The following is a 19544-nucleotide window of genomic DNA, read 5'->3' on the forward strand; positions in this document are numbered from 1 at the left end:
CGCTCAGTACTTATTTGTTATCGATAGTTCCGGCTGCATCACTATGACTATTTATCGAAAATTTGTGATACTGTCGTTATCGATAACTGTAACAGATCAAATATTTAATTGTTATCGATAGTTGCAGCTACTTATCGATAAATTCTGGATATTTGTGTCATCAATAAGTGAAATACGACAAGCAATATCGATTGATTAGATGTGAATGGGAACTCATGGTTATTTATCGATAGTCAACATTTGAAACGTATTTATATAAGCGTTTATCGATTGCTTATAAATTCTTTATTTGTATCGATATGTGCACAATCACTGTAACAATACGAGAGTTTATTTATCGATGTATACTGAGAAAAAATAAAAGACCCAATTGTTACACACAATCGAACAAGTAGAATAATATCACATTCAGCTTAATACACAATTAATTTTGCTGTTCTTTTTTCTTTAACATTTATAAGGATATGCAAACCCTCAGTGGACTGCCACGCTTCGAATTACAAGACGAATCCAGATAAATTATGAATAGAAATGAATAATATTTCGGACAGCTGCGCCTAATGAATGTACTGCAAAAGTATCCAATGTCTGACAGCCTATGTACATTTATACCTTTTTGCAATACTTTCTTGTTATACGTTCTCGTTACACCTGCTTGTTATACCTTCTTGTTATACCTAGATGTTACTCCTTCTTGTTATACCTTTTTGTGATACCTTAATTCCATTCAGGAAAGGGTAGATTTAATTTGTAAAAATGTATGCAAAAGGCAGAAGTTGATTTTCTAAAGCAAATATTCTCATCAGTTAATTTCTTGTTATCGATAGTTCCTCGCAAACAAAGCAAACATCGATTGCAATCGTTTGACAACTCTGGTTTTTTTAAGTTCTGATAGTCCTGAAAGTTTGATAATAATATATAGTGCATTAAGTACGACTGTGTATTGCGGCTCAGAGCAGGGTATCTGCCAGTCGAACAAGCCAAACTCAAGCCCCTCTCACTTGTTTTAAATTATTATTATTCCCAGCAACAAGTTCGCCCACATAAACAAGCGTATATATAAACATGTTCATCTGCGAGGAGAGCTGGCGGAACGCACGTGCCTTTGACCCAACTGGCAAACAACTCGATGCTGGGGGTCCCAAAAGAAGCCGAAAAAGAAAACATAAACATTCGGGAGTTTTGTTGGGCTCAAACTAATTTACCTCAAGTAAATGGCTGCGACATGTGTCGCCAGCACGCAGACCGCAAACGGGGAGAGGCTGGTCTTAATATAATGTCATACATTTAATTTCCGTTTGCCGACAAAAGGCTGACAAATGTCCGCCTGATATATTTGAATAAGCCGAGTAGAACATCGAATTTCAAAGCCAGCCCGGGCAACCAGGTGCCATCAATCCAAGCGCTCATCAATCAAGCCCAAGCACTCGAGCTGAAGACTGGGACTGACTGGGACTGGGACTAGGACGCCTGTCTCCCGTCTCCAGTCACGTTGTCCTGGCAACTTTTTCCGAACGTGTCGGGCAAGCAAAATCAAGCCAGACCAAAGCCAAATACTAATTAATTTGCCCCTCGCCTGCGGCCTCGTGTTAGCCAGCAATTATTTTTCAATTTACTTAAGAAGCGCACTATTAATAGACAATCGCCGGCCCGCAGGATATAACAGCCCCGCGGCGTATGCGTAATATCTGACGGGACTTATCACGCATACGCCCCCTTGCGCTTGGCGAATTGCCATCTAATTTTAAATAAGCCATTAACGTTTCGGCCATCAGCCTAACCAAAATGTGGGTCAACATCAACTAAACGTTCCACAGCTGACAGCACAACATTTGTGCACAGCCAGCAAAAACGATATGGGGAATGCTCGACTTAAGGATGCTCTGTTGAAAAGTGTGCTGACGATTAACAAAGGAGAGCTTCGAAAAATGATGTATATTATTTGCAAAAGTATATGGAAATATGAAGCTAAATTATATATCATAATACACAATCGTGTCGATAATCGAATAAATCGATATTCGATATATACATATAACTATTCAAATATACTTAGTGCTTAAAACTATAAACTCTAAAATATACCAAACATATTTTATATTCAACATTTTTTGTAGATAATAAAAATAGTTGAAATAAGCTGTTTTAAGCCCTTTAATGTAAAAACGTGCTCTCGACTCTAATTCCTATCGATAACTCTATGAAAATCCAATAACTATCGATAGCACAATCGATACAATTATAAGTCATTGTAGGAGAAATAATCGCTAAGGCTACCGATATTTTATCGACTTATCGAATTTGATGAATATCGATAACACAATCGATACGTTATGGGAAAATTTCCCTTTCGTAGCGATGCTAACAATAATAATCGCTAAGGAATTAATTCGATATTTGTATCGACTTTTAGTTGCTCTCGAATCAAATGACTATTGATAGCGCAATCGATAGTTTTTTTAACAATAATAATCTTCAAGTGATGCTATCGATACTTGTATTGATATGGTCTGGTTATCGATACAATCGATAGCTTCTGTTACTCATCGATATATATATCAGCTAGCTTCTTTAGCCTGTCATTTTGTCTAGACTTCGTGATGCCCTGTTAACCCATTTGCTGGCTACAGGGTATAACAATGATGATGATGACCTCGTCGAGGCGGCAAGGTCAATAGTTAAGTGAGGCTCCAGCGCCATTTTTACATTGTCGCCCGGCAGATTGTTGTGAGCACATTAAAAATGCGATTATGAATGTGCCAAAGGTTCAGAATGTATACATGTGTGTGTGTGTGTGTGTGTGTGTGCTGAGGGTGTGCATGTGTGTGTGAGAGAGTGAGTGAGTGTGTGGTGTCTTGACAACGTCGCTTTGTTCGTTATGTGTGAAGTGCGTAATGGCAAGTGTCATAAACGTTATGCATAATTAAAACATTTGATGCCAAAATTGGGAATTAGAGAATTGCGCCTGACACATTAGACAGATTCGAAAGGCGGGCAAATGACTCTGTGCGCGGCTGGAAATAGCGGAAAAGGTAAATTCAGGTGACAGCATTCAAGACACGTTAGAACAAAAGGCAGTAGAGAAGAAGATTTGGATGCCCATAGACATCTCTATGTTTGAGCACGAAGTTGGGCCTACACATACTTTAAATCAGCTTCATGAATGAAAAGTTGTTGTGGATTTGCAGCCATATTTGATTTTTCGTGGCGCTCGAAGCCCCAAAAGTATGCCACGGAAAGTTTTTATTGAACATAGGGATATTTCCAGCTCGGCAGGAGAATGGGAAATATAATGTTCCGTAAAAGGCAGGCACAAACGTTTAACAACATTGCTTTCATAAGTATAATAAATAAAAAAAAATAATAATTAAAGTGACTTCTAATTTATTGTGATTAAAGTTTTTCAGATCTAAATCAAAACTGAATCAATAAAATAAATATGAAAATAAATCTTCAAAATAAACTGAATTGCTTAAGTTAAAATTGATGAAGATAATTGCTTTTTCTATTGGTTCATTTGAACATTAGTTCAAATCGTGAACCGAACCATTGAAGTTGTTACCCATTTAACCATTCACATTGGTTCATTTGAACATTGGTTCAATCCATGAACCGAACCAATAAAACTGCTTCTCATTTTGCACCTCATCTTGGTTCATTTGCACAATATTTTTTCTACTCATTTTGCTTTTCTACAATTCTCTAACTGCCCTACCTCAAAATCGTGACATGTGCTTGAATATATTATTTATAAAGAAAAAGCTGCCAAGCCGGCGACAATAAATTAAAAATCCAACAACATATAAGTCGACCTTTGTAACTGATTAAATGCATTTATATATTATATACGAAACATATATTATAAAGAACATATATCAATACAATTATTTCTCAGAACAAAGAGTAGAATTATGTTAATTGATATTTAATCGAATGCAGCCAACGAGAGCTCACATTAATTCTATCCCAGCAACTTTTCACTTGTGCCAAGAGTTATATTATTGATATTATAGTATATATTATGATATATATTATGGTATATATTGTAAGTGTATATTATAGTATATTTTATAGTATATATCATAGTATGTATTGTAGCATACATTATGGTATATATTATAGTTTATATTATAGAAAATGTTATAGTATATATTATAGTATATACTTCAACATGTACTATAATTTATATTTTAGTATATATTGTAGCATATATTATAGTATATTTTATAGTAAATAATATAGTATATGTTATAGTATATATTATAGTATATATTACAACATATACTATAATATATATTTTAGTATATATGGTAGTATTTATTATGGTATATATTATAGTATATTAGAGTATAGAGTATAAAAAATTCCAGATAAGACGCGCAAACATTTTTAATTATAACGAGTATCTGTTATTCTTGAGCTATTTCCATATGCAGAGCTTTATAATAATGCATTTGCATACAATTCCTGCTACAGTGGAAATTCGTAGTTAACGTCTATAAAATCATTGAAAACACGTGCAAATTGCGTGGGAGTAAGGAAGGATGGTGGAGGGCGGTGCAGGGAGGTGCTTCCCATTGAATTGTGTGTGAAGCGTGCGTGAATTTCAATTAATTAACTCTGTGTGTGTGTGTGTGTGTTTCTTTTTTCTTCTCTTTCTTCTTTTAAGCAATGGAAATTTACAGCTGTCAAGAGATTTAACATGCTTATCAAGGCTGCCGCCGCTGTTATAAAAATAACTTTTCTCTCCCCCTACCACCCCCCCTCCCCTTGCCAGTCCACGCCACTCCTCCAACCAGACAGTCGCTAGCTTATTGAATGTACGCACTCATGTCCAGTTCCGAGTACTCGCACAATACACTGTAAGAAAAAAATGGCTGCCTTTCAAAATGTTGCTGAAAAATTAATGAAGCGTGTCGCGCATTTATAGCGATTCGTGTCTCGCCCCCGAAAATTTTTGAAGAGACCCTCCCCCCACAACTCTCGCCGTTCCCGTCTATATTCATATTTTTTTTATTGTTTGCAATTTTCGGCCCTGTACGAGAACGCGATAAAGCTAACTAACTAAAATTAGACTATCTCATTTAATATACAATTTTACCTATTTATCAAAAACGAAAGTTGATAAGTTGAGTGTGGGCGTGATTATTCAATTTGGGGTGTACGAGAAATTCTGGGAATTCTGGGAAGAAAAAGGTAAAGACTTTAAGAAAGACGTAAAGAAATCTCTAAGAACTTTACTAATTTATCAACAGACCCATTTTCATTGATTAATAGAACGTGAAAATTAAAGAATTTATATATAAAATAAAATATTTCAAATTTGGGTATTTTTGAAATCTAAATCCAAGTTAAATCAAAAAATAAGTATATAACGAAATATGTGTTGATAATAAGCTGAATTTTTGTAACTTTAGTAACTTTTTAGCATTATTTTTTAATATATGAATCTGAGACAGTCTAAGTGTGACCGCATTTTCTTTAGAGACAAAATACTAATTGTTAGCAACTCAAGAGTTACCAAAGTGAGGTCACTTTTAAGCAGATGCAAATTAACTGTTGAGTGCTGTGCAAATATTTTGTGTGTGTACTTTGTTATGGCTTTGTTTACTTTCTCACTTGCGATTAAGCTTCAGTTTATAATGATTAGCATACTATTTATAGCCCAGACATACCACTAGTATGACCTATATCTATTGTAACTGAGATGCACTGGCAATTAAAATGAAAGAACATTAGCTCATAATTAAGTATATTTATTTCAATGCAGCCTCTCTTTGCCACTTCTTAGTGCTCTCTCAGCAGCTCGCACTCTCACTCTCTCACTCACTCTCACTCTCTTTCGCTCTCCTACGCGCTTTCTGTGCATCTGTGCGCTTAGTGAAGCGTGCGATCATCTGTGGCAAATGGAATAAAGCCAATTCAGTTGCTGTACAAAAACTTTTCCATTTGCAAGCTCCATGTGCACTTGCCATAAAGTGTGGCCGAGGGGCATTTGTAATGCGAGATTCTCTTGCATTTTATTTTAATTAAATTGCATTGTATTTACTATAAGTATATGGCTCTTGGGTGCGCAGTATAATAACAACTAATAGAGCCATGGTCAATCGCAAGGGCTGTAATGTGTTGAATGCTTTTCCATTATGCGCAGGCCAATCAGAATAGCAGGTGTCAGTTTCCACCTGGAACTTCTTTATTGTTCGGCACGATTCTTCAAAAGGTTTTCAATTACAATTTGTGACGTCAGCGTCAGCCTCACGTCACGTAGCCCTCAGCTGGCTCAAATTAAGCTGATTTGCGAAAAAATTTTGCATTTAAGTTGGAAAAACTTTTTTGTCAAGCGTCGAAAAAATACCTCACCCCTTCCACAAACCCATCAAACGCTGCTGTCATAACCAGAGTTGAGCTATTTTTTAGTTTAACAGAATATATCGAATTTTTTGCTGGTATATAAACGCTTTTTCAGTATTTTCTAAGTATTTTCCTCTATAATGCTTTTTAGCTTTAAATATAGAATTTTAAATAGGTTTTTAAATTAAATTTTAAAAATTGTGAATATTCAATCTTAAATAATGTGAGAGAAAATATTGTAAGCATATATAATTAAAGTCAATTAAAATACAAAGTGCAGTCTACATTAGATGTGTTTTCAAATGTAGCCTAATAAAACAGACAATTGAACAATGAATATCCGGGTTCGAAGCCGAGACTAGTTTATGGTTTAACACCGAAAGCGCAAGACTCAAATAGCCCGTGCTATTCAAAAGTGATTTATTTGTGTAAAATATGTTTATTAGTAAATTTAAATCCAATTAATATTCTGTTTTCGTCTTCTCGGAATTTCGAACACTTTTGTTTTTACCCTTATATTGTGTTATGGAAAATAAAAAATAATACAAAAAATCAAAAATGAAATCAAAAAATTATCACACAATATAAGTAGATGCATGAACTATTAATATGCCCACCAATATGGCCGTTAATTTCGATGGTAGGGCATGCAGGGTAGATCGCATGCGTTATCAAAGGCATGGCTGAGTAACTGTCAAATATGATAAATCAAGTGTAATTGAAAGAAGTGCGAATAAGCCAACGCCAGCAATGAAAACCGAGGCACATGACAGAAACGGGAAGAAGCCGAAAGAAAAGAAACCGAAAAGTAAACACGCAAAGGCAAAATTAAAAGAACAAATAAAACAGTTCAGTTGAGTTTTTTTTTTTTCTCATTTGGCCTGGGCTAAGTCAAAGCCACAGTGAAAGACAGAGAGACTGCGCGAGAGAGAGAGAGCGAGAGGGCGGCGGCGAGGGCGAGAGAGCGCAACAACGGTTTTGAGTGACAGATATGCTCGGATCGGATCTCTGATCTGTTAAGCTCAGCTCGCGGTTGCATTTGCAGCGGCGATAGGCGGACGGCTGGTAGGGCGGCGGCGGCGGGAGGGTATGAGAACGCATAAATGCGAATAATGAGCAAAGCGCAGAAGCACAAAATTTATATGAACATCAGGAAAGTTTTTTTTTTTTTTGTTTCTTTCTTTTTTTATATTTGTATATGCTTTTCACGCTGTGGTTATTTTTTTTTTTTTTGTATTCGCTGGCCGCTGGCCGCCGACTGCGACGCGACTTAAAAACCTACAAAATAGGGTAAAAAATTGTGCATGCTAGTTAGTAACGCGAGGGCAACCCATCTATGCAGTGGGGCAGTCGCATTCAGAGCTCAACTCAAAGTGAACTGTGAAGCGCGAGCAGAAAACTGTAATTAAAACCCGAAAACGATAAATAGGGGCACGCAATAAAAATTATTTGCCAAAAAGAAAGAATATTAAGAAAAGAAGAAAAACAAAAAAAAAAAACAAACAAATCGTGTTGTACATAGTACAAAAATTAATTAAACACAAAAACAGATTCAATAAATAGTCAAACAACAACATTACACTTTACGTAATATTGTATTTATTTATAAGTATTTATTGCACAAGTTCATTTTTTCAAACTCGCATAACTTGAGTACCCCTAGTGCGTGTCATACAGCGACTTACGCGGCTGCCGTCAGCCCCGTCTTAAGGATGTCCTACAATTACAGCAATCGCTCCGAGGATAACCCATACGAGGATGAGTATGTGTCCCCCTCTCTACCTCTCTCCCTGCCATCCCCTCTACCAGCCTCACGCCGTGCGCAGTGAAGCACAAAACTCGTTGACAATGTTAACCTGGCCCAAAAAACCTAAGTGGAAAAAACCGTCAACAACAAAATCATTGACTGTCCGTTTTTCCGAGTAAACAATCAATTATTATTATCTGAATTATCTGCATTATCCGATTATACTCAGAGTTCGCTCAGTTGGCAAACGAAAAGTTCAAGAATTTCACTTATTTCCAATCTTGATTTACTCGTCTGATTAGGAATTCATTTCATCAAGTGCCATTAAGCGTGCTTAAATTAAACGGGTTTTACTTAATTCCAGAAGGGAACATGTGGGAAAGTTCTACTTCAGATTTCACAACTAAAACCTGAAGAAGCATTCACCTTCCTATATATATATATATATTCTTGATCAGCATCAAGTCTCTTATGCTAAAACTCGAGTTGCATTTGATGTTGGTAGAAGAGCGTCCAGGGTATCCCCTAGTCGGGAACTCCCAACTATAGCGTCTCGCTTGTTTATTATGTTGACATTGGAATTGCTTTTATTATATGAGAAACTTGTCCTGATTATCTTAATATCCACGCGGAAATTTATGAGAGTCCTGTTTCACACTTTTTGTAAAATCCACCCATGAAGGTGAAAGCTGTTTATTCAAAAAACGCGAAGGCCGTCACCCGTCAAGAACTCAGGTTGATTATAATGATAATAAATGATAAGAATCAAAGCTTAATATTTAAGGAATTAAAAAAAAAAAACGTAAAAAAAGCAAGGTTAGAAATTAAGTGAAATGCTTTTAAATGGAAGTATTCAATTTTGCACCCATAAATATCTCATTCGAATCTGAGCTCCAATTTTGTCGTTTTACTCCATAAAGTAGATGAAATGGCCAATTAATTATCATCTCAGTATATCAAATCGCATAAAAGCTAGATAAAATGTAAGCTTAAAATAAAAGAGAAAGACTTGTCGAGTCAATGTCAGGCAAATCCAGATAGTACACTCGCATAATATTCCCATTTAACTTATTCCAAGTGCATTATAATTTGACTAGATTTGCGGCACTGAAATTCAAGCCAATAAACATGATGCGCTATAATAGATATACAGACATATCTGAAGCTTAGTCAAAATGATGGGCAATTTAGCAGGTTGTGCCTCCAGACTTTCTCAAGAGCGATCAGATCAAATGTGAGGGATATGCGAGTAGAACGAAACAAATGGAACCAGTTTGGGTTATTTTATTTATTTATCTTTGTTTTTGCGTGCAAAGTCATAAGCTAAATTTAGCTAAATATAATTTATGACTTGTTCCATTTGAGCCAATGCGAACTAAGCGGCATTTAAATAAACTAAATTAAGATTTCTGACCACTTGACTCGAGTCCACAAATTGCATTTGTCCAACAGACGCACGTGATGCGAGTGAACGAATGAATATGAGTGTGATTATTGTGAGTATAGCTAAATTTGAATGTGAGTATTGTGAGTATAGCTAAATATGAATGTGAGTAATATGAATATGGCTAAATGTGAGTGTGAGTATTGTGAATATAGCTAAATGTGAATGTGAGTATTGTGAGTATAGCTAAATGTAAATGTGAATATTGTAAGTATAGCTAAATCTGAGTGTGAGTATTGTGAGTATAGCTAAATATGAATGTGAGTAATATGAGTATGGCTAAATGTGAGTGTGAGTAATGTGAGTATGGCTAAATGTGAGTGTGAGTATTGTGAGTGCAGCTAAATCTGGGTGTGAATATTGTGAGTAAATAAGTGTGTCCAGCGTGCATTCAAAATGATTCTAATGATATTCTTTTCAATGTGCCAGCTGGGCTGGCAATCTAATTGCTCGAAAATGTCATTAAACTCGCATTTAAGTTGTAATTGAATAGCCCATTTACCAGATACGACGACGACGACTTATTAGCTCCACTTTGGCCCAGCTGCTGCCTGGGCCACAATTTTGCCGCCTGACCTTAAAGTTTAGCCTTAATTAAGTGCCACCTAATCAAGCCCATTTGAAATTAGAAGCTCGTGTCTCTCTTGCATGACTTTGATTTAGCCTCGCTCGGGGTTTTATTTTCTTTTCTTTCTTCTTTTTTTTTCTCGGCACACAATTTGCATAAGAATTGCAATATTTTGTAAGATTTTTATCCGAGCTCGGAGCAGTCGGCCTTCAAGCTGGAATCTGGGCTCGTTTGCATATATGTGCATAAATATTGCAATTAGCCAAATGAAATGCAAATCAATTGTTGATCAATTTCATAACAAACAGCTAATTATTTATTATGGCAACATTTTCATACAAATAATTTATTTCACATACAATATGCTGCCTCCGCTTACTATGAGAAATGCGATTCTTGATTAAGTTCGGACTTTATTGTCCGATCTTTATGAAATTTCAGACTTTCAGACTGTTCTCATACCAAGACACAAGACTCTACCTCTAATATATTTGTGCAAATGGATGTAACAGGCAGACGAGACCATCTCCGACCCCTTGAAATATATATATATATGTTCTTGATCAGCTTGAAACACCAAATTAGACAGAAGCAAAAAAATTAGACTAAAGCTCGAGCTACATTTGATGTTGGTAGAAAAGGGTGCAGGGTATCCTCTAGTCGGTAACTCCCTTGTTTATTCTGTTGAAACCTGTCAAGATTATCTTAAAATCCATGCTAACATTTATGAAAGACTTGTTTCACACTTTTTGTAAAATCCACCCAACTAGGTGGAAGGTTTTTCTTGAATACGTGAAATACGCGGCAGATAAACAAAAAGTGAAGTATTTCTATTCCGCTTCATGCACAGCTCTTGTTGTATTTTGGCATTTATAATCTTTGAGCTTAGATTTTAGAACCTTTAATGGACAACCCTTTGATTTCCGCTCAAACTGATTTAAATGATTTCGCTGAAATCGCATCCTTTGGCCAAATCCCTACTTGGGTCGCTGTCAATCACCTTGACAATGCGCATCCCAAAAACCACAATCGAATTTCCGGCTCATGAGCAAACTCCGCTACCCTCCGTTGTTAGAAAGCATTTAAAGTGCGTTTTACCGAAAGTCAAATAGAATTTACAAATATGTTGAACGCAACCACAAATGAAATCAATAACAAAGCAGCTTATTGAATAGAGAGTGCGGGGGAGGGAAGAGACACGCACCTGGTCACGCCCACACACCTGAGAAAACAAATTTGTTGCTTATTTATATGCGTATTTGTATTAAAGTCAAGTAATCTTATAAAATCTGTACGTCTCTTTCTTTTTTTTCTCTACCGTTTTTTTCATGGCTCCCCAACGTGCTGCTAACCCACAACTTATGGACTTGCCCCCTCCCCATTCCACACACCTGCAGCGAAGTAACAGAAGGTGCCTTACAGGTGTGGCGGGCGCTGCCCGAACGCATACGACAGGATCCCAGCCTAGCATCGTTCCGGCAGGAGCACGAGCGTTTACATGGCGGTAAGTGCTTGTCTTTGGGCCATTGGACAAAGCCACCTTTTGCCATTTTTTTTGTTTTATATATATATTTATTTTAATGCTACCCAACATTTGTCTCCCTTGTACTCAATCATATGCTCTCTGTGTGTGTGTCGCGTTTATGTCCACGCATTAGAAATATGTCCATAGAAATTTAAAGCTTATGGAGTAAAGCAATCAATTTCCAGCATTGCCAACGTTTTTCCCATTATCGATATGTTATCGATAGGCATGTTTATTATTATTCAATATATTATCGATAAGTATGTTTAATAGTATTCTGTTGAGGTCCTTGGAGCAAAACATATTTATCTAATTTATAAATATAATAATTATATAAAGAAAGGCCATGTTATCGATAACAATTGTTTTTCGATAAATTGCTTTTTTAGGGTCTAGAATTGTCGTTAAAGTGTTTTTAGAAGAGTTTGTATCATATGAATAAGTAAATTTAAGCAGATTTTCCTAACTTTTGTAACAAATTTCTTTCAAAGAATTCTTTTGAATACCTTTTGTCAAGCGTATTAGGTCTTCGGCTAGCTGAATGCACAATTTTCTATAAAGCGTGTAATTTTTTTTGTTTCGTTTTTTTTTTTTTATTGGTACTTTTTTTTTATTGCTGTAATTATTGTTGCATTTTTTATTGTGATTTGTGTCAGACTCGGCATTGACATTGGCCGCAGGCTCAGGTTTGTTTATTCTCCCAAGTTCTTCTTTTTGCCCGTCCCAACTTAAATTTGCGCAATTTGCGCAACTTGTCTCAAATGCTTATGATTTTAAATGGTTTAATGGATGCAACTACTATTTTGGGACCTGGCACAATATGCTAATGCCAAAGCTAATACCAATGCTAATGCTGATGCTAATGCGCGGCCTTTGCGACTTCCGTGATATGTTGAGAGAAACTGATTGAGATATTTGAGAAAAATTGAATTGCTGTCGCATATCCTTTACGTCAATTGCTTTGTTCAGGGCCAGCTTAGGGTATTTTTAGCTGCTGATAAAATGATATAATACAAAGTCAAAGCAAACTCCTGGCTGACGCACATCCATTTGCCCTTTGCCTGGCCTGGCCTCTGACCGGCAACATGATATTGAAGCTGAATAAATTGCTAAAACATTTGTTGTAGATGTGGAGCCCATGCCCTCGGATGACGTGCAGCAGGAGATGGAGCGGGAGGAGCACGAGCTGAATGGACATACGGAGGACGCGCACGCATTCACACAGATTGGCATCAATGTGACGAACGAGGCGGGGCAGGTGCATGTCCTGGACGGCAGGTTCGTAGTTCTGTTAGACTCGATTGTCAGTTACGTAATTAGTGCAACCAGTTTTCTGTGATACCCCCGCACCTCTAGGGACCTGGAGAACAACAACGAGGATCAGCACGAGGATAACGATGCCTACTGCAAAAGCAGCGTAAGTGGGTTGCGGCTGGGAAACTCTCAATACAAAGGATAGAAATAATATATCTCTGCGAAACAAGAATCGAACCATGGTTTTTCTACAGAACAGTTAAGATTTCACGAAGAGAAACTCAATACAAGGAATATCCCGAAGAGCTGTCTCGATCCAGCCAAGAACTTCTTTCTGTATGTCAGTCTGTCTGAAGGATCTCGTTAATTATAAAAGCTGCAGACTTGAAATTTTAAATAATAATTTCGTACACCAAAGGCAGTACTAGATTTCAATTTTGTGTCAATATCTTAACCCATTAACGAGATATAGATAAATATAGATTCGGAGCGCATAGCTCGAGAACTATAAGTGCTATAGACACCAAAATTGAGATGTAGTATAGCTAAGAGTGTAAACCAATCCATTCCATTTAAAACCGGGAAGTCTTCGAGTTTATAAATATCGGACTTTAAAATCCGATCAATAATGATTTTCCTGGGCTGAATTGAATATGTATTGCAGTGGAAGAATCGATTCTTCATATAATAAAGTAAATATCGATAACTTTGGAAAACGTAATGTAACTTGGCTGTCTTTCATCTACTTGCAGCTGAAAAAGTATCTGATTTGGTTCAAGATATCGGTGCTGTTGGTGATTTGGTGCGTGTTTACGGCCTTTCTCATGTCCAACAACGAGCACGTAGATCAGTTGAGTCTCATCAGTGTGCCCGGCAACAGTTCCACGCGAGGTGGGTGACAAATCATTGCCTGAGTCTCGTCTGGACATTAGCTCTACTTTTCATTTCCTTCTCTTCGCAGTCTTTCCCATAAGCACAGCCTCGCTGGAGCGCATCGGACTGGGCCTACGCGGACCCTTCCGGCTGCAGGAGAACGAGCTGCAGCTGAACGCGAGCGTGCCGCTGCCCGTGTTGCAGATACAGGTGACACGTAGCTACCTAGATGCCCAGGGCCAGGAGATTTACACGGAGCATGCCAGCGAGCTGTGGCAGCTGGATATTGTGTACTTTGAGCTAATCGATGCCACCAAGGATACGAAAAAGACGCACACCTTTGAGCTGCAGCCTGGCGAACCGACGTGGCTGGCCCAGGCGAACAGCACCCGGCTCAGCTTCGAGCTGACCAGCAGCATCGAGGGCGAGCTGCCGCTCCAGCTGAATGTGGACGAGTCGCCCATCTACAAGCGACATGGTGTGCTCTATGCCGCCGCCGTACTGTGCGGCCTCTATGTGATGATCATCTGGGAGATTGTGAATCGCACCTTTGCCGCAATCATTGCCTCAACGCTATCCGTCGGCATATTGGCCGCGCTCAACTCTCGACCCTCCATGGCCACCATTATGGGCTGGATTGATGTGGAGACCCTGCTGCTGCTCTTCGGCATGATGATTCTGGTGGCCATACTCTCCGAGACGGGCGTCTTTGACTATCTGGCCGTGTATGCGTATAAGATAACCAACGGGCATGTCTGGCCGCTTATCAATTGCCTGTGCCTGTTCACGGCGGTGCTCTCCTCCTTCCTCGACAACGTGACGACGGTGCTCCTGATGACTCCGGTTACGATACGCCTCTGCGAGGTCATGTCCCTCAATCCGGTGCCCATACTAATGTGCATGGTCATCTACTCGAACATCGGCGGTGCTCTGACGCCCGTCGGTGATCCGCCCAATGTGATCATTGCCTCCAATAGCTACATATCCAAGAATGTGAGTATTCCCAAGTCATAACTAGATCCCTGCCTCCAGTCAAACGTCACGTGTTTTGGATACTCAAAGTTCGAATCATTGTAGTCTCACATTATTTTAGCTCAAAACATCGGTCAATCAAAATTCGAAGTTTGAACTAATCATTTTTGCCTCACATTATATTTCCTCGAACATGTTGGACATCGAACTTCGTTTATTCAAATACTCGAACAATTTATTTAATCGATCAAGGTTCGAAGCTCGAAGTAATCATTTTCTGTATTGTCTCACATTATATTAGCTCGAACATGTTGCAGATCAAACTTTGTTTGAATGAATCTGTTCGGGTTTGATGAATGATTCGATTAATACAATTGAGTATTCGAGCTAGATTCAAATGAATTACCCGAATTTACCCGAATGAATTATTCCTCATCCCCTGCAACTCTCGATAATTCAATAAATCTTTTTACAGGGCGTTAACTTTGCTGTCTTCACGCTTCACATGCTGCCCGGTGTCCTTCTGGTCATGGTCCAAACATATATACAACTACGCTTTAAGTTCCGCAACATCAGCGATCTGCAGTTCAAGGACTCGGCCGAGGTGGAAGAGCTGCGCCATGAGATACACGTGTGGAAGCGTGCGGCTGCCAGCCTTTCGGCCTACTCCAAGGACGAGGAGCTGGTGCGTCAGACCCTAATGAAGAAAGTCAATCGCCTTAAACGAAGCCTCAAGAAACGCATGACAGCTGTGATTGAACCGGCGCCCAACTACGAACAAACCCTGGCCAATCTGCAGGCAAAGGTAAGTTCACAATATACGAAATTTTAGGGAGGTTACTTTCTGGGATAAGTTGAAACAGTTGGACGAGCAAAGTATAAATACTCTTAAGCGAGATCGAATTGACTAGGGCTGAAAATTACAGATCTGCATTCAGACAAATATTTGCTAATTAATTTTCCAAATATCGCTTTAGTTTATGTTAATCTCTTTTTATCTATTAGTTAGTTTAATGTTTAAGGACAAGCGATATTGACAATATCTCTCCCCCTTCTTCCTCTAGTATCCAGTTCGCAACAAGCAGCTGCTGGTCAAGTGCACCGCCGCACTGATCTTTGTGATCAGTTTATTCTTTTTGCATTCGGTGCCGGAACTGCAGCGTCTCTCCCTGGGCTGGACGGCCCTATTAGGCGCCATATTCCTAATAATATTGGCAGACATTGAGGATCTGGAGGCGATATTGGCGCGTGTCGAATGGTCCACATTGCTGTTCTTTGCCGCGCTCTTTATACTTATGGAAGCGCTGACAGAGCTGGGCCTGATCGAATGGATCGGCAATATGACGGAGGGCATTATATTGGGCGTGGGCGAGGATCGACGTTTGATGGTGGCCATATTGATTATACTCTGGGTAAGTAAGGACCAAAAAAAAAACTAACAAAGCCTGTGTGGCTGAGAGCATTGAACTGGCAAGCGAAAGGTTGCTGGTTCAACTTCAGTATGAGCCATGTTGATAATAATCTGGGTATGTAAGGTCAAGAAATCCAACTGAGCCTGCGTGGCTGAGATGTGTGGGCGTCGAACTAGCAAAGAAAAAGTCGCCGGTTCAAATTTAGAATGAAAATTGATCAGAGAGAGAGCCCTATATCTATTATATTTGATTTATTTGCCTTTTTATAGGTATCTGCTGTGGCATCCGCCTTCGTGGACAATATTCCGCTGACCACGATGATGGTCAAGATCACAATTTCCCTGGCGCAGAATAGCACCCTGAACCTGCCGCTGCAGCCATTGGTCTGGGCACTCGCCTTGGGCGCCTGTCTGGGCGGTAAGTGCCTATCCAATTGTTGCTTAACTTTCGTTTTATATACATATATTCTGCTAGGCAATGGCACATTGATTGGCGCCTCGGCGAATGTGGTTTGTGCTGGCGTTGCCGAGCAACATGGCTATAAATTCACATTCCTCGAGTTTTTCAAGTGAGTACAAATTCATTGAAGTTAATTTTAATATATGTGTATTAGTGTAGAGTGTGACCAAAAAGGAGACTTTTAATAACTTCCAAAAGCTTAAAGCGCTTTTTGATTTAATAGTCCCATATTAAAGCTTTTGAAAGCTTTAAGGGCTCATAAAGTGAATGACAATAAACTAACTTAAAGCTTTAAGCTCTATATATCGCTCGTCATTTAATTTAATAGTCTCATGCCAAAGCTCTGGAAAGTTCAAGGAGCTTCAACTTAAAGCTTTCACTTTAAATCAAAGCTAAACGCAGAACTAAAGACATATATTAGCTAAATAAGTTGTAGAACTCTACAACCTGCTATTTGATTAAAGCTTTAAATAAATAATAAACTCTTGCTTTCTTTTGTTCAACAGAGTTGGTTTTCCCATTATGATTGGCAGCATAATTGTGACAACGGGCTATTTATTGGTCTCGCATTCGTTGTTCGCGTGGCATTGATAAAAGCCCATCCCCCCCACCCTCCCCCTCTCCACCCAACACAACATTTGCGGCATGGAATTGACTGTGTCGATTTTTGAACAAGGCGCACTTTACCTCGTTACCTACAGCAAAAATAAAAAAAAAAATGTTAAACATTCGACACTAATGAAAATATCAGCTGCAGTTCGAAAGAAAAGAGAATCGAAAAAGCAGGAAAAAAAAACACAACCAATTTCTAAATACAAGCAGCATACTCTGAGTATGCTAAATATACGAGACAAGAAATAAAATAAAATAAAATAAAAATAAACACATTTATTTTTACACATCGTTGTTAGTGTAGTGCGTAGTCTAATAAGAAAAAAAATATATAAGAAAAACTAAAAACAAAACACGAAGAACAATTAAATTATAAATGTAAAATATAATTATTAAAAATAAAAATAAAATATAATAATTATACAAAAATGTCGCTGAACTGTGAAACAATTGTTATATGTTTTATGTACGATTAATAATTATCAAAAAATAATATTTAAATTAATATCGCTCTCGTATTAATTTATTTAAAAAAAAAAATCAATTGGTTTCTAAATGTTGAATGTAAACTTTAAAAAATTTAGTTATTTAATTTGTTATTATACAATTAGCGCTTTAGCTCTAAACAAAAACCATAAGAACAATAAAAATCAATAAAAAAAAATTAAAAAACAATAATTTTAAATGAACTTAAGAACTTGTTTTCCATATGGACTTGGTTTAAGTTTTTTTTAATTTAATATGATGCCAAGCGGCCCAAACAAAACTTTTCTGATCGGCAGTGCTGCCCATTTTTGATAGAAAAAAAGCTGTTAAATACAGCCAAAATTATCTTTTTTCATTAAGAAACTCTTTGAGTTCTTAGTCATTTTTAAGACATATATTTTTTATAATATGCATATTCAACTATTCTTACTATTGTGTTCTATTTTTATTTTAACATTTATTTCATTCTTTATTTATTTTAGCATTTACCCAATTTACTTTACTTTTTTTTGGCTGGCAACCGCTTGAATTATAAATATGAATTTATCGGACCTATGTAGGCTGCACATGTCTATGCCATAAGAAACTATAAAAAGCAACGAAATGTTAGTTCGTCAAATTTGCGGCATTTAATCGGTTCATCGCGTATTTTATGGCGCTACGATAATATTGAATTATGGCTATGACAAACGCTCCTTAATTTTGCAAACTGCAGATGACAAGCTCAATTAATCGGGAAACTCCACCCGCAAGTATCGAAATATCGCGAAAAACGTTTGTGTGCAAAATATCCTACATAAAATGGGTCAAAATTTCCCATGAACATAACTCGTTCAAATCTCATCCGATTTTCACGAGATTTGTTTTGTTCTCTATGGCTTGGCCTCTAAATCAATTTGGCATTTAAATCTGGCAACGCTGTTTTTGATAATAATTCATGTGAAAATAGTACCCTCTAATATTGGCCAAAATTTCCCGTACCCATAACTCGAGCGACTTCTTTTAATGTTTGACAGCATTATTTTTGCTTTATTCGATTTGATCGATTTTTTTGACTTAAATCAAGCGAAAGTTGGCAGCACTGTAATTAACAGCTAAAGCGCGGCTTCAGGCTTAACATAACAGCAGCTTAACAGCAGCTGTTAAACATTACAGCGGCCGCCTGTAAGCATGCAACGCTTTTTAACATTTCCCGAAGTAGAGCTTATTAAATAGATGATCTTATACTCTGCCTTCGCAGACATATGCACGACTCCTAATGGGCTGATTTAATAGTTTATTTAAGGCAAATATCTATGCATTTATTGTAGTCAAAACTTTCGCACTTTTTCACGCCTGCAACTAGACAACTTGCAAATGCAGTAAAATCGTCAACACTTGAAAATCTCTTTAACGACGTGCTGGCCGAAGTAAACATTAGTTAGCCACGCTTTGACAATTATGGCCAAAAGCTGTTGGCCAATTGTTTGCCATTCATGCATTGACCTGCGTCTACGTCTTTACTCCGGCCATTTGCTGTGGTTCAATACAGACAGCAATTCTCTAGCTTAACAGTTGTGTCTGCCTCTGTGTGTGTGTTGCATAACACTTTGTCTTGGCTAATTAAACATGAGGTTTTACAGCCAAATGTCAAACATAGCTCATCTGCATAAGCTCTTAGGTGGGCGTTCAAGGTTTCACAGTCTGTCTCGCTGCTCGGCTTAATAGTCGCTTATGCAAAACTTCAGCTCCAAACTTCACTGTACAGTAAAGCATTTTTTGCTTGAATAATATGCTAAGCTTTAAATGCATAAGATTAAAGCGTTCAATGAACTTGAAAGTCGGAAGCAAGAAGAGAAAAG

At 37.7% G+C, this 19544-nt stretch overlaps 1 protein-coding gene across 4 annotated transcripts in view; it reads left to right on the forward strand.

Moving 5' to 3' along the window:
• hoe1 (OCA2 melanosomal transmembrane protein hoepel1) overlaps nt 1–17490 on the forward strand; it is a 37511-nt gene extending 20021 nt beyond the window's left edge. For 3 of the 4 annotated variants that reach the window (XM_002059161.4, XM_070208838.1, XM_015169022.3), the window contains 10 exons: nt 11508–11614; nt 12763–12913; nt 12992–13052; nt 13642–13780; nt 13851–14755; nt 15210–15539; nt 15799–16146; nt 16416–16563; nt 16621–16714; nt 17112–17490. In XM_002059161.4, coding sequence (XP_002059197.1) covers nt 11508–11614; nt 12763–12913; nt 12992–13052; nt 13642–13780; nt 13851–14755; nt 15210–15539; nt 15799–16146; nt 16416–16563; nt 16621–16714; nt 17112–17196 — 2368 coding nt within the window. In that variant the 3' untranslated portion in view covers nt 17197–17490. Of the gene's footprint in view, nt 1–7666; nt 8114–11507; nt 11615–12762; nt 12914–12991; nt 13053–13641; nt 13781–13850; nt 14756–15209; nt 15540–15798; nt 16147–16415; nt 16564–16620; nt 16715–17111 lie in introns of those variants that run through there. The other variant, XM_015169021.3, reaches the window with a different exon arrangement.
• The last annotated feature ends 2054 nt before the right edge of the window (nt 17491–19544 follow it).

The sequence above is a fragment of the Drosophila virilis genome, chromosome 4 (genome assembly GCF_030788295.1).
Source record: "Drosophila virilis strain 15010-1051.87 chromosome 4, Dvir_AGI_RSII-ME, whole genome shotgun sequence".
Taxonomy (NCBI): domain Eukaryota; kingdom Metazoa; phylum Arthropoda; class Insecta; order Diptera; family Drosophilidae; genus Drosophila; species Drosophila virilis.